At 35.5% G+C, this 21,499-nt stretch overlaps 2 protein-coding genes across 3 annotated transcripts; both read right to left on the reverse strand.

Moving 5' to 3' along the window:
- Positions 1–4,006: 4,006 nt before the first annotated feature.
- On the reverse strand, positions 4,007–7,090 carry LOC126714219 (uncharacterized). Its single transcript, XM_050414257.1, has 4 exons — positions 6,930–7,090; positions 6,709–6,809; positions 4,418–4,496; positions 4,007–4,320 (listed from the first exon to the last, which is right to left on the reverse strand). The coding sequence occupies exons 1-4, from the start codon at positions 6,930–6,932 to the stop codon at positions 4,273–4,275; spliced, it is 231 nt and encodes a 76-aa protein (XP_050270214.1). The 5' UTR covers positions 6,933–7,090; the 3' UTR covers positions 4,007–4,272.
- Positions 7,091–10,094: 3,004 nt separating this feature from the next.
- On the reverse strand, positions 10,095–20,395 carry LOC126714221 (receptor-like serine/threonine-protein kinase ALE2). Of its 2 annotated transcripts, XM_050414258.1 has the most exons (19): positions 19,766–20,395; positions 18,581–18,706; positions 18,256–18,501; positions 17,934–18,176; positions 17,714–17,845; positions 17,528–17,617; positions 17,322–17,411; positions 16,458–16,586; positions 16,147–16,356; positions 15,970–16,041; positions 15,084–15,212; positions 14,650–14,721; positions 14,471–14,563; positions 14,251–14,352; positions 13,765–14,136; positions 13,385–13,672; positions 12,387–12,776; positions 12,035–12,278; positions 10,095–11,327 (listed from the first exon to the last, which is right to left on the reverse strand). In XM_050414258.1, the coding sequence occupies exons 1-19, from the start codon at positions 19,845–19,847 to the stop codon at positions 10,640–10,642; spliced, it is 3,798 nt and encodes a 1,265-aa protein (XP_050270215.1). In that variant the 5' UTR covers positions 19,848–20,395; the 3' UTR covers positions 10,095–10,639. The 2 variants fall into 2 exon arrangements, with proteins under 2 accessions (XP_050270215.1, XP_050270216.1); XM_050414259.1 differs by lacking the exons at positions 17,322–17,411; positions 17,528–17,617 and having other exon boundaries at positions 19,766–20,394.
- Positions 20,396–21,499: the final 1,104 nt, after the last annotated feature.

The raw sequence follows: 21,499 nt of genomic DNA on the forward strand, positions 1-21,499 counted from the left end.
CTTCATGGATTTGGGTCTCCTTGGTTGGTTGTAGATTTTTCTTCTTCTTCGTGGAGGGATTTAGGTCTCCGTAGGGTTTAGTTTGCAATCTGCTGAAGAAATTGAGTCCTTCAGACTCGAGTTTCATATGACAGAATGTTGAAATCGAGTTCAAGGGACTCGATTTAGCATACCAAAATCAAGTATATAAAACTCGAAATGTTAGTTTCCTAAATAGTTTTGAAAACATGCTAACTAACAAAATTGTTTAAAAATGGGCGTTAGTTTGAAAAAAAAATCCCCATAATGTACATCCCTTGTTCTTCTTTCTTTTCCCTCTTTCTTTGTTCTTGAATCGACAGCACCATCTCACACCAATAACCCTCCTTTCTCTCACCAAGATTTTATATATATGCCTCTCTCTCTCACACCAACAACCCCTTCTCTCATGTGCCTTTTCTCTCTCACCGACTCTGTATCTCTCTCTCTCTAAGAAGAAATCAAACTCTTACTAAAGTTTCAACTTCAGTTGTTGGTAAATAAATAAGATTATTTTATGTTATGAGTAATTTTAATGGTGTAATGGTTTGTTTTAGTTTTCCTTCTATATTCTCTAATTTGATTGTTAGAAGCTGGAATTTGTGGTTTTATGTTAACAAGTTGAAAGATTGAAGATATTATGGTCAATTGGATGCCTATTAATGTATTCTAACATGTATAGTATAGGTATAAAAATACCCACAAGAAATGAAAACCATTTGCAATTATTTGATAATTTTGTGAGAAAGGTGTTAAAGCTATCACCATGACAGATTTGGTATTTATAACATGAAAAAGCTGGATTAAATCATATTCTGTGAATTAGGATGCTAGGAGTAGTTTTTATGAATTCTAAGACACATATGGTTGTAATGGAAATGGTCTCACAGCAATTGAATCAATATAGAAATAATGGTTTAATTTCTAAGTTGAATGAAATTTTGTTAGGATAGATTTGAGTATGTTCTCTTGTATAATTTTTAGTAAATCATGGTTTTATGATTTGACTCTAAAATTGATATGATATCTACAGACATATAAGGGAGTGGCTTTGTAAAATTACATGAAAATCGGATGTGAATGGATAGCTCATTTGTAATTTATAAATGAGGTATATGCTACTGAAATAAGCAGTGAACAGTAAATGATATATCTAACTTTGAGGATTTAATTCTAAAGTTAAGGTGAATGTTTTGAGCTATAAATTAGTATGCTCATCTTTTGGTATGTCTAGATCATAAATAAATTTTGTATGCCTTGGTTTCTCTATGGTTTGGTACATCAAGTGTTTGATGAATGTATCGTGTATTTTAGGAACTTTTGTGTGGTGGGAATTAAGATTTTCTTAAATTTGAAAGTTAGGTTATGATTCATGTATAAGTTTAAATACTTAGGAAGATTTGTCAGTAATAAGTTTTGGTCTTTCATTTAGGTGACAAGAACGAGATCGTGGTCACTTGAGCTCCTCTTATAAAATCTCTCGCGTCTTCTGTTTTCAGGTAAGGGATTTGTGACATGTGTATTTGAAAGTATAAGAATTGTTTAGAAAATTTATTATGCATTAAAACATTAATTAGAGATATTACATATAAGCATGATTTAAGTAAAGATATATGTTCGTGAGCTGTTGAATCTTATATATATATATATGATAATTTTTGCATATTGATATTATTACTTATATCACAAACATAATATTTAAGAATGAAGTGGATATGCTGCTGTTATGAAATATATATGTAAAAGTATAATTATCAAAAATATATAGTTTTCGGGTTATTTCATTATTATGATCTAAATTCAGCCAGTAGAAGTTAAAGTACTGACATTTCCATGGAAATTTTGATTGACCATTATAATTGGTGAGGACTCTACTGTATCCGCTCTTGTTGGGAATGACCAACTTGTGGAAGATGCCAACCGACCCCATGGTTGATGATATGATCACATCGAAAGGGATGTGATACTTTCTGATATAATCCTGGAATTTCCTAGCATTGTGGGGAATGCTGGACGCCTAACACAATGTGCTGAAAACCTCTTAAAGTTGTGACAGATTTATAATTGGACTGACTAATATGTATTATGAATGAGCTATTAAGCTATTTGGAATTTATAAGAAACGTATGATGATAAGAAAAGTATGTTGAATATTTTAAAAGTCTGATGGAAAGTTTATAATAAAGTATTTTATAATCTATTTAAAGATAAGGTTACTGAATTATGTTTAAGTTCCTTATTATGTCATTTTATTATTATATGAATGGAAAATAATGTATTTTCATCTAAAAGTTCAAAGTTATTTTAAGAATAGTATGAATAGTATGAAGACTATTTATCAAAGCTGACATATCCATAAAATATTTGATTTACATACATTCTTATTAAATGCTCATGGAGCTTAAAACATTATTGGGCTTTGCAACTTACCCTACTATATTTCAGTGTACAAGTTCTTTCCGATAAGCAACGAGAATATTAAAAGTGACAAGGAATCTGTGATTCTCGTTTGTTAGAATGTATAGGTTTTTTTTTTATTATTATTATTTTTTTTTTTTTTATAGTAGTTTAGCTCTTTTGTTATATAAGAGGAATCAATATGTACTTGATCATTTTGAGTATAGATGTATTTCAGAACTTTAGTTTATTTTGAACCCCAATTATATGCAAGGTTGTCAAAATCAGGATCTTACATAAGATTGTGGGAGGTAAGTGGGATCGTGAATCGTAGGATCGTAAGATCCTATATTATTTAAGAAAAAAATAAAAAAATATACATCGGTATGTTAAATAATCATATAAATTATACATTCATTAATATAATTACCATACATCACTACATCAATTTGTAAGCATCATTTAAAGATGCCAAAAACCTTAAAATGTGACACTCTATTGGGATATTTTTTTTATTTGGATCCAACTGGCATTCTCTCTACATTAGAGTAGGAAAATTTGGTTTATTGGGATTTTATTTTTCATTTGGGTCTAACTGAACCTTCTGTCAAGTTAAAGAAAATTATAAGAAACCAGGTTGTTTAAAATCGTCAGAATCATACGATCTTACCGATTTTAAACAATCCTTACCAATTTTAAACAATCGCTAAGATCTTTGAAAGATCCAAATTGTTTTGAATAGGAGGAATCGTAAAATCGTAAGATCAGAATTTTGACAACTATAGTTGTATGTCTTTGGAGTTAGACTTGTACATAAGAGTTTTGCTAAACGTTTAATTATGTAATATTTACAAGACTATCTTAAGTTACAGCCAAGTTATAATCTTGCAAAGTTTGAAATGAAATGAAATTTCAAAGTTTTTATCAATTTTGTATATAAATAAAAAGAAATACAAGAAACAATTTTTGATAAGCACCTTTAACTTTAGTTGGTACGTGTGATTATTGAGGTAAACTTGATATTAACATGCCAATCATGCTCTCAATTCTGAAGTACAGGTTTGAATCGTGACACCAGCCATTTTAACTACTAGATCAGCCTAAAGAAAGAGCGCACAGACCTACAACTTGGTAATTTTTAAATACATCCTCTTCTGATTAATTGGCAGATTCGACAATTATGTCTATTTTCTTATACATTTGATCTATTGTGATGAGAGGGACGCCAAGCAATTGGCATCATTCACCTTCCAATGCACTTCGCATTTGTGAACAACGACACCACTCAAGGCAGTAACAGAAAAACAACAGTCAAGAGGGGCCTAAATCCAGCAAAATCTAGTATCTTGCCACATATTCACTAGAGGAAATATTTACCTCATGCACAACTCTTGGAATAGGCAAAAGCACACCACAAAGAAAATATATTTAAACGTGCAGATAAGACAACTAAGAGAGCAATCAGGAGATTCAGGACCAAGCATTTCTGAATCTGATTGTAATAGGGAAATGGTAGGAACACAGCCCGAGTAGAAGAGGGTAAAAAACTCCTTCCTTTGCCCATAAATAATTACGTAGGCAAGTTTTCAAGAAGAAGAAGAAGCAATTCATTACTCTCATTTCCAAATTAATAGCAACCTTAACAATATTTCTGAGACAAATTATGCTGAAAAGCTACCACATATCACTTCATCTTTCTTCCGTCAACTGACACAACAAAACATTAATGTTTTTTATGGAAACCGTCTTAATTTCATTAAAACCATAGAGTATGTTTAACTAATAATGTCAAAAGTAACACCCTCCATGTAAAACTAATCCTGCTTGACAAAATTCTTTATATCCATTGTTCAAAAATCAGACATAAACACCAGAAGCAAGCAGCAAGAACAAGGACCCAAAACCCTGCACCAAATATATTGATATTTCGCATCAGCAATAAAATGAGATTCGAATATCCTGCAAATAATGACAAACTAGAGAGGGCAAACCACAGACATACCAAGAAGACAGATGCCACTGCTCCTGTTACAAGCTCCTTCGCAAGACTGCGGGTTTTCCTGGAACAGGTTGCTTCATAGCTGCAAGTGATACTGCTGTTAAATACCATCTTTAAAGAAACAAAAAATGGTTAAATGCAAGACCTAACAATGATATTGAGCTAAAAGAAGAAGAAAAATGATTCTCTCATGTGTCACCCCATTGTGGGGACCCAAAAGGCCAAAAGACCTCTTAAGTAGGGTGAGGTGAGGGAAAACCAAATCCTGACCGAGTCCCGCATCGCCTAGGTAGGGGGAGGGCATGCACCTTATATGCAATATGCCACTCCCAAAAAGGGAAATATCATACCAATGATGAGTCAAGGCATGAAAGAATGGCTAGCTTCCATAGATGATAGCCCATTACAATGCTTGACCATGCAATGGATTAGTTGCATATGCAACGGACCACTTTTGTCATTAGTTGTTACAGCAAATGTTCACAGTAAAAAATAACCTATCTTGAAGCTGAAAATAATATAAAAACACAAATATGAGAGACCACCTTCGGAACCTATTGGAGTGCCTAGCTTAAAGCTATCCAAATTAAACTACGTCACCAGTGATCTTAATAAAATGACTCCCACTATAAATGTTCAACAGTCAAATTCTAAAAGTAAAACAGGTTAATCCTAGGTTCCAAATCAAACATATAGTGCAAGGGAACCAGAATTAAGAATGCTTCAAACTATGTGATTGAATTTAATTGAGAAACCTAATGTACTTTTTCCATTTTTGATAAATTAATTGGGAAACCTAGTGTACTGCACTTAAGTCATTTTACATAAGTTTTGTCCTTACCTAAAACTCAATCAAGTCTGGTAGCTGTCTTTAGCTAGAAGAAGGATAAAATTGTGTGTGTAAGAAAGTTTTTCAAATATCCAAGTATTAAAAAAATAAAAATAAAAAGGGTCTTATCCTGCCTTTTATTCAGCAACTAATAAAGACTTCAAGTTCCAAATTCTCAAAGATGGGGATATTTTTTTTTTCCACTTCACATTTCCCAAATACTTGTTAGACTGTACTTTCCACTTTCATATTCAATGTCTTTACAATTAAGTGATTAACTCTTTCCATTATCATACTCATAAGATACGACAATTAAAGAAGTGAACCCCACATAGTCATAGGGAGCTGGTAACCTCAACCAAAACTAAGCCAGCAACTGACGCAACCCTCAACTAGAAATTAACACCAGGAACTGCATATGTTCCACTTGGAACCAAAGGAGACATGGGATGTTTAAATGCATATACAAATCCTCCGAGGCTGCAAATCCTATGACTTAACCAATGGAGGCATAACCCTAAAGGTAAAATATCAAAGTAGTGGAATATAAATACACCACCAAAACATAAAGCTCATAAATAATGAAATTGACACAATTTTTTTTTGTTTTTGTTTTTTTAAGACTCAATCAAAATAATATTTTCTACGTATTTAGAAGCTCAGGATCTGGAAAAAAATTATATCGATTCAATAATCAAACAGAACAAAAATAAAAAGTGACATTGAAGATATCGTAAAATGTCCAAACACCCTAGAATTTTAAAATATAACATTAGACAGAAAAGGATTCAGAGAACATTTCGATATAGCTAGCATACACAACTTGGAAGAGTTCATCAGCTAATTTTCCAAAAAGAATTAACAAAATTAAAATCGAACACAATTTACCTCAATTAAACTTAACTGATATAAAAATTAAAACCCCAAACACATTGAATAAAAAATGCTTCCAATAGATCTCAACCAAAACAAAAAAAGTGCGAACACCTAGAATTTCAGTAACAATAACATTTGGCCATCAATGCTTCAAAAAAAAGAAAAAAATCCATATAGCTTGCACACACAAATTCAACATGTTCACAAGCTATTTTGCCAACAAGAATTAACAAAATTAAAATCCAAATCGCCAACTTTCACATATAACCATGTCCTCCTAAGACCTACGCACTAGATCACGGTAACAGTCAACATAATCTACCTCAATAAAACACATTGAATCAAAAATGCTTCCAATAGATCTATTAAAAAAAAAAAAAGTCCAAACACCTCGAAATTCAAATTATAACATTTCGCAAAAATGCTTGAGAAAACAATTAGATAGAGCTTTTGCATACAAAAATTGGACATGTTCAAAGGCTAATTTTCCAATAAATAAAAAATCAAAATCAAAATTTAACACATTGAACCAAAAAAGAAGCTTCTAATTCTTCGAATCATATAGGATTGGTATCGGAATCGAGCTTACATGAAGAAAGAGGCGGTGACGACGAGTCCGATCGCGAGCATGAGGACCGATAGGGTTGGGTACCACGCGTCTGGGATGGGACTCGCAATCGCTTTCGGAGCCTAACAAAAAAAGAAAAAAAAAGAAAAAGAAAAAAGAGAAATGGATCTTAGAGAAAATCGCAAACAAAGAAATCGGTTTCGAAATGAAAGCGTGCGAGAATCAAGCGGTTTTATACTTACCATGGCGCAGAGGAAGAAGAAGAAGAAGAAGAAAGAATGATATTATTATTATCTCTGCTTGGGATCGAGGACTGTGAACTCAGGCGCTAGTGTTTTTTTTTTTTTTTTTGATAAGCAGCGCTAGTGTTGAACTTGGAGGTCTGGGTCAATATCAATATTAGACCCGATTGGGTTCCTTGGATAAATCTAACGGTTCATTGCTTGACACGTCAGCAAAACAACAGAGGGAGCTACCAGGAAAAGAAAAAAAAAAAAGGTAATTGGAGGTAATTATTGATTAAACGCACAAAATGCTGGTGAAGAAAGAAGACAATTTTGGTAAATTAATTATTATAAGAAAATTTTAATTAAAATTAATTATTCTAAAAAAAATTAATTGAATTATGAATTATTCCAAAATCCAATAAAATTTATATAATTATAAGACGTAAAAATTAAAGGACACGACTTGTGTCCAGTGTATTAGTGCACTAAACACGTTGAGATACGGACATATATTCAACATTGGACATGTGTCTACATCATATCATGTCCAGCGTAAATAATCTATAATTCTAAATGAGTAATTTAAGTGAAAAAAGAGTAACAATTAAAAGAAAGTGCAATTTGATTAATGTCCTCATTGATGGAGGGGATGGAGCAATGAGGAGCGATAGCTGTGGTTTTTGATGTGATCTATCACATTGAGAGCATCCCCTTCAACTTCAAAAATGAATGTTGTTCAAACCCAAATTACGAGCCAAAGAAATAGCCAACAGGGCAGCAATTGTTTCAGCCCAAAAAGGATCTCCTAGCTTCTATTCTAGTCCAAGCATAGTGGAATTTAGCAACTTTTAAATCAACTAATTTCAATTCTAGTCCAACCCAAATAATTGGTTGATCTCTTGTGCTAGCTTGAGTGGTGTGGAGGGGATAAGAGTGGTGAGGGAGGGGCTTTTATTGAGCTTGTTTCTAGGGAACAAAGATTTGGTCACAAGAACAAGCTACAAAAAGCCAGAACAAAGGGGCCTCTTCAAGAGAGAGGTTTAGCCAAGTACTTGGAGATGGGTAGTCTATTTATTAGGTAGATTGGCCAAGAGGAGGAAAGCCAAATTGATTGGGTAAATGGGCACCGTGTGAATAGGTGGAAGGCTGTCTCAGATTCATGATTACACAGAATGCATGGTTGCTCAATTCATTGTATGTGTGCTGCTAGGTTGGCTTCAGTAGGAAGAAGATATCATGCTATCTTCCACAGCATCAACTTGAAACGTACACAAATTTTTGCATTCCATATAGATATCATGCTACAAACTTGCAAGTTGCAATTGACTAAATTTTCTTTTTTGCCAAAATTCAAATTATATCAAGTTTGGGTTAATTGTTTTTTCATTTTTATCCTTAAATTTTAACATTTTTGTCAAATTAGTTATTTAGTCTATTATTGTCTATAAAATTGCTATTAAATCCAGTCAAGCAACATTGTATCACGTATATGAATTGTAAAAGACAATGGATTGAGAGACCAACTTGACAAGAATGTTAAAACTAAAGGACTAAAACGACAAAAAAAAAAAAAAAAAAAAAAATTATGGACAAAAAACTGACAATTCAGCCAAAGTTAAAGGATGTAATTTGGATTTCAATCTTACATTATTGTCTTATTAACCCTTTAAATTGGCTGTTTCTATTTTGATCATTTATGTTTAAAAATTTTTATTTTCATCTCTCAAGTTTGATATCGTTTTCAAATATCATCCTCCAACCATCTATGTTAGTGATATCGTCATGACAACTAATCCAATCAAAATAAGCAAATATACATATTAACAAAACCAATTATTTTCTCTCTTTTTTTCCCTTTCATGTCATTGCCATCGGCCACATATCTCTCCAAAAAAACACCAGCCTTCCCACTTGTCAACCCACCCGAACTACTTATCCCCCCCTTTTCATAACCCACCCAATCTACTTATCAAATCAACCAAATACCCACTTCAAAACATACTCTACAAAATCATTTCCATACATTCATAAAACAATCAGACCCAACTAAAAAAAAAGGACCCCTACGAAGGCACCAGGTGGTAGGTTTATTGGTCTAAGATGTGATGTAAATTCGGAGGTTCAAATTCAGTTAGCTACACACTGGCCCAATGAGTTTTTGGGGTGTCTCATGGGCGTGGAATAGTTTGGTCAAATATTGGAACACTAGTTCCTTATATATAAACAAATCTTTTAATAAATAAATAGAAAGGGCTCATACCCTGCTACCATGAGACTATTTCGCTTATATGAGACCATGAAGTGTTTTGAGTGAAATAGAGAGCTTGTGGTGAAAAGAGATAAAGAAGATTGTGGTGAAACCATGAATGATTCAAAAATGATGGACAAATGTATTATCAAATGCAGACAAAGAGATCCTAGTCAAAGTAGTACTAGTAGCACAAATCATACCTATTAATGCAATGAGTATTTTCAAGCTGCCACTCTTGGCTGCGCTGTGGCCACATTATCAAAGCAAGGAGCATGAGCTCGTCTACTTTTCACATATCCCAGCGCAGCCATCAAATTTCTTCTCATTGATGTGGCAGGAAATGGAACATGACGATGCAGAGTTGGAGCTGTTTATAACACTGGCTTGGAAGTTGGAAACTATGGCAGAACAGAAATGGTAGAAAGACTGAAAGCACTTGAAACTCTACTGGCTACAGTATGGGCAGCACAAACAGCCACAACACATACAATCTGAGAGGTCTGCGAGGCATCGGACACCACCAAATGGAGTTCTACTCAAGTTATACGACAGTAATTGGAGCTATTATAAGGAATGAACAGGGCCTCCCTATTGCAGACTTCAGCTGAAAGGAGAGGCTAGTGTATGAAGAAGAGAAATCAGGATCCGAAAAACAGGTACTAGAGAGCGACTCACTCATCAGTCAAGGCGTTGCTGGCAATACGGTCCATGCCTCACGAAGATTGGCCATATTGCAGAAGATGCAAAGAAGCAGCTGGCACAACTAAGAAGATGGGATGTGCATCACGTTAAAAGGCAAGGAAACAAATTAAGTTGCCCATTATTTAGCTAGATATGCCTAAAATATAGAAAAATTAAATGTTTGGATTGAAGATGTGCCAACCTTTTTAGCCCCACACATTCACCATGATGTTTCACACATGATTGAATGAATGAAAAATCTGCGTTCATTATCCAAAATAAATTATTTACATCCTATGAAAAGTAACAGCGTAACTACAAAATTCACTGCGTTGGAAGTGGAGAATTGAATCTAACAGGAAGCATTTCTCGATACAAAATGTTATATACATTTTCAGTAGTAAAAGCAACCTTTTCTTTTTTCAATTACACATCAGTGGACTGACAGTTTGAAAACGTTGTAGTAGCCTCGATCCAGAATTATTGCTAATGCAACTCCATCAATTCAATTATAGACAGACAATGGAGGCCCTGTCCGAGACCAACTTCCATTATCATTTGATAATTATTACTGCAAATCTGAATTATATTCAAACTCTTCCCAATAAGCATTTGCATCCAGATGTTAATTTATGGCAGCTCAAGTATTGCAGTTCCAATCATAACTTCCACTTCCGAGCCTCAGCAAGCCATTCTTGTCAGCATGATGGAACAACTTCCTGCTTGTGCTTCCAAATTTAAGTTCCAAAAATTCAAAGAAAAATCAACCTTTAGCCACTGCAATTTATAGCATTCAATGGGAACCTGGCCATAACCTGAACATAACCCCATGTTCACTCACACTGCCCCCAGACAATCTCCTAATTCTCTGCCAGAAGTGCCTGCCCCTTCCTGTTCTCAAAGGACCTGTACTACAGTACCTCCTAAATGACCCAGATGCCTGTCTTTCCAATCTTGCCGATGAACTAAATAAATCTGATACCGATAGTCCTCTCTCAATATCAATTCCGGAATTAAAGTTAGGAACAAAGTAATCACTTGGCAAAGGATCTGGCAACTGTCCTGAGCCAGTAACAACACCAGCATCCATGTCAATTGACAAATCTTCTTGGCTTGAGCATCTTGAACCTATCTTTGCCTCATCACACTCATTACATACCAGTTTTAAGGCCTGAACAACCTCACCCATAAATGGACGGTGTGATACCTCTGGTTGTACACACATTGATGCAATGGCTGCTACTTTGGCAATGCTATCAAAAGGCACATCAGATCCTAGAGATGCATCTATCATTGTCTCCAAACCTTCTTTACTAGTGAGGAGCGGACGGGCCCATGCCACTAAATTCTCTTGGCCAGGTGGTTGCGACATATCTACTGGTTTTCTCCCAGTCAAAAGCTCAAGAAGGACAACTCCATAACTGTAAACATCACTTTTTACAAGAAGATGACCAGTCATCGCATACTCCGGGGCCACATACCTGGTAGTTATGAGGATGAAAGATTAATCAAAAATAGAGAAGCACTAAAGCAATGCAGCAGAGCTATGCAAAAAAATTTAGACAACAATAACTTCTGCTATATTTAGATATGGAATTGCTTTAAATAACAATGACCAATCAGGGAAGGGTGATAATAACCTAAATGCTCTTTTTTTCCTCCAACTTTCATAATTATTCTTCTAGAAGAAATAGCATGGAGTAGTAACTAGTAGGAAGTAGGGAAGAGTAAAGGGTGGATTTTGGCCCTAAATTTTTTACTTTTAACATTAGTTTAAACTATCATTTTTATTTTTATTTTTATTTTTCACTTGGTTAGAAATACTAGATATGCTGCCCCACAGCTTGAACCTGCTCCCCACTCCTCAACTCCCAAGCACTTGGTGCTTGGGGAGGTACCAATCCGCCTTAGATGCGGTTGGTAGTTTAAGCTACCATTAAGATCTAGGTTTAATAAGACCTCACTGAAATTCTTGGAAACACCACTGACTGCATTTTAGGCCTATGGTTCCTCTGAAAGAAAAAACCACTGTCATAAATCAGTCATCATGACCTGTGACATGCATAATTTTCCAGAATGTTACTTAATAGTCAGCTCAGATGTGGGTATATTATCTTTGGGAGATAAGAGTGTCTATCTTCTCCATTCAAAGATATAACTTATATCTTTAAAAAAAAAATGGTCATACCCAAAAGTTCCCATGACACGTGTTGATATGTGTCTGTTTTCCTCATCCAAGGCAGTTCGAGCCAAACCAAAATCAGACACTTTTGGTGTAAAATCATGTTCCAACAAGATGTTGCTGGACTTGAAGTCCCTATGTATGACACGAGGGCTGGAATCCTCATGCAGATAAGCTAGACCACGAGCAGCGCCAAGTGCTATCTTCATGCGGGCAGCCCAATCAAGTGGAGAAGTTTCCTTGTCAACTCCTACAAGCAAAGAAAATTATCAAAAATATAAACATTTTTACATAGAGTTTAACTATTATAAACAGCAGCTGAACTCCAAAGCAAGCCCGGATAGAGCAAAACAACTACCATGTAAATGAGATTCCACACTGCCATTTGGAATGAGTTCATAAACCAAGCTGCGAGCACGCTCCTCTGTACATATACCAATCAACTTGACTAAGTTACGATGATGAAGACGGCTAAGCATCTCAACTTCTGCTAAGAACTCCCGCCCTCCCTGCTGATCGTCTCTCTTTAAAACTTTGACAGCTACTTTGGTCCCATCTTCAAGAACACCACTGTAAACAAGGCCAAAGCCACCTTCCCCAAGTATTCTTGAAACATCAAAATTGTCAGTAGCTTTCTCTATATCGCTCATACTGAATGTCTTCGCAGATCCAGTATAAGGAGGAATACTGGATCCAAATGATAATGACGCAGAACTGGGCCCACTTCCCATCAAAGACCCAGCAAGCCCTGCAAAATATGTTCTTCTTTATATTAAAAGAGTAAAACCCTTGATTAAGCACGAAACCCCTGATTAAGTGATTTTGTAGGGGCCAAAATGGTTACACGTTAAAGAAATTTACATATAAGAGATGTCTTAATGCTTCATAAGTCTAAATACTCTAGGATTACCTAATAATTACTCTCAAAAAGTATTGGGAAAAGCTTATTTAGCTTTTTACTAAAATATTTTTGCTAAAAGTGTGTTAAAATATACTTTTACTTTGAAAAAGTGAGAAAAAAGTAAGAAAAATTGAGGTATTGAAAAGCAGCACATAAAAGCTAAAAAGCAAAAAGTTAAAAGCTAGTCCCAAACACACGCAAATGTATTAGGTGGTTTTCTTCTGTTGGTATGGAGTACCACATGGTTGTACTCTAGGAGTACCTAATAATTACTCAACTTATACATGTTAGATTTGTGTAAAAGTCAATTAATTGAAAGCATTAAAGATTTAAAGCTGAAAGTATTTTCTGTCCAGAAGATAAAATAAACTTGCCAAGTCCAACCACTTTGAGCAACTAATTGGCTAATGTTATAACTGACGGCACCAGGTAATAGTATTCATAATTGGGATTACCTGATGGTTTGGTTAGAGGTGGCAAAGCATGTGCAGTTGGCACTGTTCCACAAACATTGTTTCTATGTTTGAAGAGCACCACCCAAGCAGCAGCAGAGCATAAGAACACCCCTACAAAAGCTGAAAGTGCAATAATAGCAATTACGCCACCACTAAGCCCATTATTGTGCCGCCCTTTCTGCACGTCGACCCCAAGAGGTTTATTTGTCCTTGCATTGCTAGTACCAGAATACGGACCACCATCTATTATAGTAATGCCTGAAGGTAAAGGTGGAGATGGGGGCAAACCTACAATTACAGGTGCAGTAATCTACATTAATTCCCAGTTAAAAATTATTACACAGAGAGAGAGAGGAAAGAACCTGAGTGTTACTATATACCAGGGTAGCGGACATATAGTACTTCATAGTCTCCAAAGTTGGAAGATTTTATAACAACTTGTTTATGCCAAAATCTCTGAAAAGTCAACATGGCTGTGGTACTATCAAACTTTTCGTCTAGGGGTACCAAGTCAATATTGACAATAGTCTTCTCTGCTTGCTGACTATCAGCATTGGCTCCAATAATGCGAACTTGACTTTGTTTCATAAAAACCCCAGCAGCAGTTTCTTTAGCCAGCTCTGAAACCAAAGGGAAGAAGGTATACAGATCAACACTCAGGAGCAGTCCAACTTGCATGGGCCAGACACAGCCACAGGGTGACCCAGGAGGAGTATTCGTATAGGGTTCTGTGCATATGGTTGATGAACAATCTACAAGGAAGGACATATATGTTACATTCTATTAAAAAGAATAATATTATTGGAACAAAAGAAGTGCAGAGACACTATTAACCATTAGTTATAGAAAATTAAGTTTATACATACCTTCATTTGGAGGTGGAGGTGGGAATGCTTTAAGTGGTGGCAGGACTGGCATCTTTGGACTCTTCGATCCAGAAGGCGAAACATTAGGGGGAAGAAGGGGCACTTGAGATTGCAAGCATAATCCATCAGGTAAGCTATTGACTTGACTATAACTGAACTGAGAAAGTTCAATCAATAATATTTAACGTATTAGGAATAAAGAATCTTGAGTTTTCCTTACTTTTGGTATGGCTGGATGCAGCTTTTGGAGGTGGAGAAGGAGCAGGTGAAACATTGCTCATTGGTGAAGGAAGGGGGACATGAGATCGGGAAACTGACCATGCATTAATGGATTAGAAGTTGAGACAACCTTATAGCTCACTGCTGAGTAGTTGGAATAAACATTCACTATTATGTTACCTGGCATCAGGGGAGGAGGAGCATAGTGTGTTTGTCTACTTCTCGGAAGCAAACCTGGAGACATGGCCGGACCTACATATAATAATGAAATGAAAAGCAACATGTGATGTCTTTTTTTTTTCTTTTTTTCTTTTTTTTGTAAGTAAAATTAAGGTAATGATAGAAGCAACAACATACGATGTCTTTAATGTCAGAGAATATAATAATATATCAGATAAAGTATTTATGTACATCTTATAAAATGAGGTTGAAGGTGAAGATGCAGGAGAATGATACCCTTTATCTAATGGAGATTTAGGAAATAAAAGAGATGGCGCAGGAGCATAATCAGAATGCCTCATAGCTTTGTGTGTGGAAGGAGCCAAAGTTGGAAAAGAATCTTCCAATAATATTAACAATTATATTTTACCAATCTAGCTGAAATATGCATTTACCTTGTGCTGGTGAATGGTCCACAGGGGGTAATGGCTTGAATGTTTCATGTGGAGGTGCAGCCTCTGGAATCCTATTCCTCTTTCCTCCTAGGATTGAAGGAGGAGTTGATGAAGGTGAGACATCAGGGTCTGCACTTCATGGGGGCCAACCAAATATAATATCAGTCAGATAAAGAGCTTTAACAACCATGGCAACTATATCATCAGAAAACAAATGGTTAAATTGGTTAAATGTATATATTGGCCCTCTTAGAGATATGGTCAGATTTTTAATACCTAAAACAGAAAATGATAAAATGGGGGCACGTGAGGTTGAAAGGAAATGGGATTCCATAATTCCAAAGAAAGCCTTATCAAAAACAATTTTTGAGTAGAACCAAAAAAAAATCAAGTTGTGAAAAAATTTGCTGGTGTGTTATATCTTTAAGATTACAGCGTACATACAACTCAACCATCAAAGTCTTCTTGAAACAATTTTGAGTTGTCACAGCATTTTTTTTTTTTTTTTTTAATTTCTGTGTCATAGATATGTCATGATCACCTTATTTCTCTTGAACCTTGCTCATTGGTAAAGGAAAGGGGAAATGGGATTGGAAAGGGAAAGGATTCCATCCCATTTAAATCCTCCAATTTTCTCCAATTTTAATCTAGGTGTAAGACACATGGCATTTAAACAATTCAATGGTCTTAAAAAACTCATGTAAACCACATAAAATCAAATAATGCCATGTGCCTCATATCTAACAAAAATTGGAGGGAATTGGAGCATTTAAATGGGAGGGGATCTTATCCCGATTGTAAAACTGAGAATGCAGCAGTTGATTGGAACTGCCGTATAGCTCACTGCTGAGTCTTTAGTTGGAATTAAAATTCACTATTATGGTACCTTGCTTCAGGGGAGAAGGAGCATAGTGCTTTGGTCCCCTTATTGGAGGTAAGGCTGGAGAGACGACCGGACCTACATATAATAATGAAACAAAATGTGATGCAATATATTTTATCTCAAAGAACAAAATATATCAAATAAATTTTTTCTGTACATATCTAAGGTAAAATATTAAACCTTGCTGTTTTTTAGTGGGAGGAGAAACCGGATATGATGATGCAGGAGCAGGACTGGTGATTTTGTTCCTTGTATGGTGATGCTTATAAAATGAGGTTGTAGGTGGAGGTGCAGGAGAATGATACCCTTTATTTAATGGAGATTTAGGAGATAAAATAGATGGTGCAGGAGAATAATCAGAATGAATCATATCTTTGTGTGTGGAAGGAGCTACAGCAGAAAATAACAAATAATATTAGGAAAAGCTTTACTATCTGATAAAACATAATTTATTTTTCCAAACTAGCTGAAATATGTAGTTTTCTGTAAACCTTGAGCAGGAGAATGGTCCCCAGGGGTTAATGGCTTGGGTGTTTCATGAGGAGGTGCAGCCTCCGGAATTCTATTCCTCTTCCAACCAATGCTTGAAGGAGGAGTAGAAGCAGGTGAGACATCAGGGTCTGCACTTCACAGAGGCCAAACAAATATAATATCAGTCAGACTATACAGACCTTTACCATGGCAACAAGCCATTGGAAAACAAATGGATAAATTGGTTAATTGCAAATATTTTCCATCTTAATGAATATCTTAATGAAATGGCTAGATTTTAAACACCTAAAAGAGAAAATAATGAAATAGGGGGAGGTGAGGTTGAAAGAAATGGGGTACCATAATACCAGAGGAAACCTTATCAACAGTAATTGTTGAGTAGAACAAACAAAATTACATTCTGCCAAAAAAAAAATATATGCCGGTATGGTATTTCTTTAAGCTTGTGCTGTACATACAACTCAACCATCGAAGTCTTGTCGCAACAATTTCAGGTTTGTCACAGAAATTCTACTATTGCCACATTATAGATATATGTCATGATTACCATATTTCTATTGACCGTATGTATGGACAACATAGCAACATGAGATAATAGAAGGCAATGCCATATTTCCTTGGATTACTTACAGCCTTAGTGTTTCAACTTGAAGCATGCAGCAATAAAGGACATAAAAACACAGGTGTCATTTCTTGTAGAGAATATAAATTCCCAAAAGAGGAAAAAAAAAGAAGAGGGAAAAAATACCTCCTTTATTTAAAGGATAAAGGTTCTTGAAGCAAACTGGGTGGAGGAACATAAACTCCCAAAATTCAGATATAAAGAAATCATTGAATTACTTTATTTTTTCTTTAAGTTGCACCTGGTAATATGGATGGGGATTCACCAGGCATAACAGGATGGATGACCGGTGAATTTTGTGGCAATTTACTTGGCGGTGATGCAACTGGCACTGCAGGATTATGAAAAAAAAGAGGAAACAGCTAGGTCAATTCAACAGGTCATTCTGAATCTCTGATAGTTAATTAGAAACTTTAGTTTTGAAAAAATGAATGTAATAAGGTGCACCAGGTAATACGGATGGTGTTATTTCTGGCATATTTGGGTGAACTGCAGGTGGATTTTGTCCCACTTTCCTTGGTGGTGATGCAACGGTTACTGTATTTCGTAAAAAGGGGTGGGGGGGAGCAACTCGGAACATTCCAACCACAGATTTAGCAAAGGGGTGAAAACTGAGAAGTACTGGTCACATACCTGGAGTAACTGGTTCTGGGATGGGAGCCTTATTATCTGGTGCATTGCTTTGATGAGAGCTTGGTGACAAAGTTCCTGGCACACCTGGTTGGCTGACTGGTGAGTTTTGTGGCAAATTCCTAGGAGTTGCTACTGGAATTTTACATTAAGACAACGCAGCTAATTCAGAACCTATTTCAACTGGGAATACAGCACAACAAAAGCCTAATAAGTTCTGTACCTGGAGCAGCAACTGGCATTGATGCAGCAGTCTTCTTAACTGGTGAAGGACTTGGCGGTATGGATGGTACATGTCCTTGAATAGTCAGAGGTGGAGGAGCTGTTCTATATGGTGGCGATACAGTTGGAGTGCTTGACACAGTTGGAGTGCTTGGTGACAAGGATGGTACAAGCTCTTGGATCCCTTTGGGCAATGGGGCAGATGTAAGGGGCGGTGATGCAAGTGGAGGGTGAGAATCTGACCCTGGATTGTCCAAACTAGAAGCTTATTTAGATGGCCTCAAGATAATTAACATTCTATAATGCCAGGTCATAAGGATTACCATTTGGCTGTAATGATGAGCTTGGTGCACTTGTTCTCCATGACTTTCTATGACTTGGTGGTATGGATGGTACATGTCCTTGAATAGTCAGAGGTGGAGGAGCTGTTCTATATGGTGGCGATACAGTTGGAGTGCTTGACACAGTTGGAGTGCTTGGTGACAAGGATGGTACAAGCCCTTGGATCCCTCCGGGCAATGGGGCAGATGTGAGGGGCGGTGATGCAAGTGGAGGGTGAGAATCTGACCCTGGATTGTCCAAACTAGAAGCTTATTTAGATGGCCTCAAGATAATTAACATTCTATAATGCCAGGTCATAAGGATTACCATTTGGCTGTGATGATGAGCTTGGTGCACTTGTTCTCCATGAGTTTCTATGATATGCAGGACCAGGTGTTCCTTCTATCGGAGGAACTAAAGAAAAGCTTGCTGGAGATGGGGATATATTGGAGTCTGAAAGAAAATAAAAGGCAATTGATATTATTACAAAACTCAAACAAGCAATGAACAGGTCAAAAAATTGTTAATCCTTGTACATTATTCATTAGAATGATGAACACAAATTTTTAGAGGGCTGACTTATGGGCTCTATATATGAAATCTTCAGTAACATTAAGGGAAATTTTTCTCGCTCATGAGCCTTTGCAGGATTATAAATTTTGATTACATGATTGAAGTGTTGATAATCCCATGTGGTATTAGAAGGGAAAAATTATCAAACAATACTTGTTTCTTCTATTGAATATATTCACTGTGAGAATCTAGGGTCATCATAATCTTTGTCACTCTCATGAAAATATTCCAAAGAACTAAGCAATTTAGCCTGCAGACAAGTGAATCTCATGAGAAGATACCCCACCGGTCAAAATCATGCCTTGACTGCCGGAATTTTTACAGTTCTTGATGAGATCTGAGAGCTAGCCTTAACTTATTATAAGCAGCTCCTATATGGATTGCATTTCCTCAGATAAAGCCTCAATGGATCAGCATTCCCCAGATGAAGCCTGAGCTAGGATAATTGTTGCTAAATAAACAGCACTTAACCACAACACTAGACGGGATTTTAGAAAACAGATTAGTTGAATATTAGCTATTGGAATTTCCTGGAAAACTCTAGCTTGAAACTACTTGCTGCAAACTCTGGATATAAAACTACAGTGAGGTAAATTTGATAAAAGTTGGTAACAAAATATAAAACGTTCAGATCGATGAAACACCAGTGTCCAAAACAGCTTATCTCAACCTATTACTCTTCATGAATAAATTAAAACATGATTTAACTGCAGCATTGGGCTACATGTTCATTCTGTCTACATCTTTGATCAGATAAACTAAACTGACAACATGAAATTTCATTAACCAGAATCACAAGATGTTGCTTAAGCACTGATTAATCAAAACCCATGTTAAATTTGTTAACTTTATCACATGGGTTTTTAATCATATACATCAATTTTTAACTAAAAACAAAATCTTTTGGAAAAAAAAATAATAATAACAATAATTAATTACCTGTAGATCCTTGGACAGCCAAAGCAAAGCAAATGACACAGAGTTTCATCAGCTGGAGCATGGCTAGCATCACCACCCCCATCCCATACAACACCAAATCTCAAAATATCCAACACAAACTTCTCAATGATGATGAAGAAAATAAAACTCCAATAAAATAGTAAAAGAATGAATAAAATTACAATACTAGGAATCAATAACTTGAAGCAAGAACAAAAAGGGGGTATTAAATTAAAGATGACCCACAAATAGTGAGAGCAAAGCAATGACTAGTATTCATCCTATAAGAAAACAAAGAAGTGAGTTTGGTGGAAGAAACCCAAGCAATAGTTTTCTCAGAGCTCAAGCTCTGGAACTTGCAGAGCTTTGAGTTTCCCATGTGGGTTAGAACAGCCCACACAAACATAAGTTAATGAACGAACACAACTAGAACTGACACAAAAGAAGCAAACAAATAAAAAATATACAAGGCCCTTTAAAAGTACAAACATAACTTCTCACAAGGTCACAGTGCTAAGTAACAGACACAAACACTTTTAAGAGAGAGATTAAGTTAGGTGGGTAGAGAGAGAGAGAGATTCTTTGTCAATTTTTTAATGGGAGGGTTGGATTTAAGTGGGTATGTTAATGGGGATTGAACCAACTTTTTTACTTGGGGTTGAAAGTTGACACCATTTGGGCTACTTTTTTTTTTTTTTTTTTTTTGGTTTTTTGTTTAGTTTAATGGGATTTTGCTTGCCTCATTTCCTTTCCTGGTTATCAGTTGTTTCTGTTGGCCATTTTGAAGATAGTGACTTTTTGAGGGTGAAGTGAGGCATGTGTCAAAGCTTGAATATGACACATCACCCACTGTTTCTTTCAAGAATTGGATCATTTCAATTTTTAACGCAAACTAATGAGATACCTTGGTGTATGGTATTCGTAAGCATATTCTAATATTTATGGTTTAGCAATCAGCATCCACATCTGCTTCTTGGTCCTAAAAAAAAAAAAAAATATATATATATATATATATATATTAGTCACCAACAATGGTCACCAAGTCATGGACTACAATTGTCTACAGCTTATACAAAGTCTTAAAACCTCTGATCAAAAAAATATCTTAAAAACTACGGTTACAACAAAGATAAATAAATGCCACAATTTATAGATTTTAAGTTATGTAATTGGTAGACTTTTTTTCCCCACTCCAAAACTATAAATTGTTGCCCAGCAACCTTTAACTGGAAACTGCAATTATTATAGAAAGAGAGTCATCATTCTTGTTGAAAGTTAATGGGTTTTTTATTGGGAATATCTAATGTAGTCAACTTGCATTCACAATATTTTCATAACAACTCTCAAGTAGTAGGTTGTTATTTGTTGTTACCGGTGGTCAAAAAAGTAATTTAAACGGTGGATTCAAATTAAAAACTAGTAACAATTTGTTACTTAAGATTAAAATGTTGTGGATATAGCACTAAAATGGTGGTTTACGCCAATTGTATAGGAGACTTTTCCATGTGTTTTGATTTGTACTAATGTTTCAACTGTTACAAGAAAAATAATAATAAATACTTTTAAAATTGTTTTGATGGAAAATCTTGTGTGAATATAATTTTTCGTGTTTTCTACTAAATTTTTTTGGAAAATAACTCTATCTCATAACAAAATAAAGAAAGCTAGGAGGTTATTTTTCAACTCATTTAAGATTGTTACTAAACATAAGAAAATGAGATAAATTTATAGAAA

Source organism: Quercus robur, chromosome 2 (assembly GCF_932294415.1).
Source record: "Quercus robur chromosome 2, dhQueRobu3.1, whole genome shotgun sequence".
NCBI classification, from domain to species: Eukaryota; Viridiplantae; Streptophyta; class Magnoliopsida; order Fagales; family Fagaceae; genus Quercus; species Quercus robur.

What these genes read in the sequence shown, in the direction of transcription:
- LOC126714219 (XM_050414257.1), bottom strand. An exon ending in GTCACCGCCTCTTTCTTCAT is followed by an intron (nt 4,497 to 6,708) that starts GTAAGCTCGATT and finishes TATCACTTGCAG; the next exon opens with CTATGAAGCAACCTGTTCCA. An exon ending in CAGTGGCATCTGTCTTCTTG is followed by an intron (nt 4,321 to 4,417) that starts GTATGTCTGTGG and finishes TATTTGGTGCAG; the next exon opens with GGTTTTGGGTCCTTGTTCTT.
- LOC126714221 (XM_050414258.1), bottom strand. Translation starts at nt 19,847, where the DNA reads ATGGGGGTGGTGATGCTAGCCATGCTCCAGCTGATGAAACTCTGTGTC. An exon ending in AATGCCAGTTGCTGCTCCAG is followed by an intron (nt 17,846 to 17,933) that starts GTACAGAACTTA and finishes GTAAAATTCCAG; the next exon opens with TAGCAACTCCTAGGAATTTG. An exon ending in ACCTCCACCTCCAAATGAAG is followed by an intron (nt 14,137 to 14,250) that starts GTATGTATAAAC and finishes CCTTCCTTGTAG; the next exon opens with ATTGTTCATCAACCATATGC.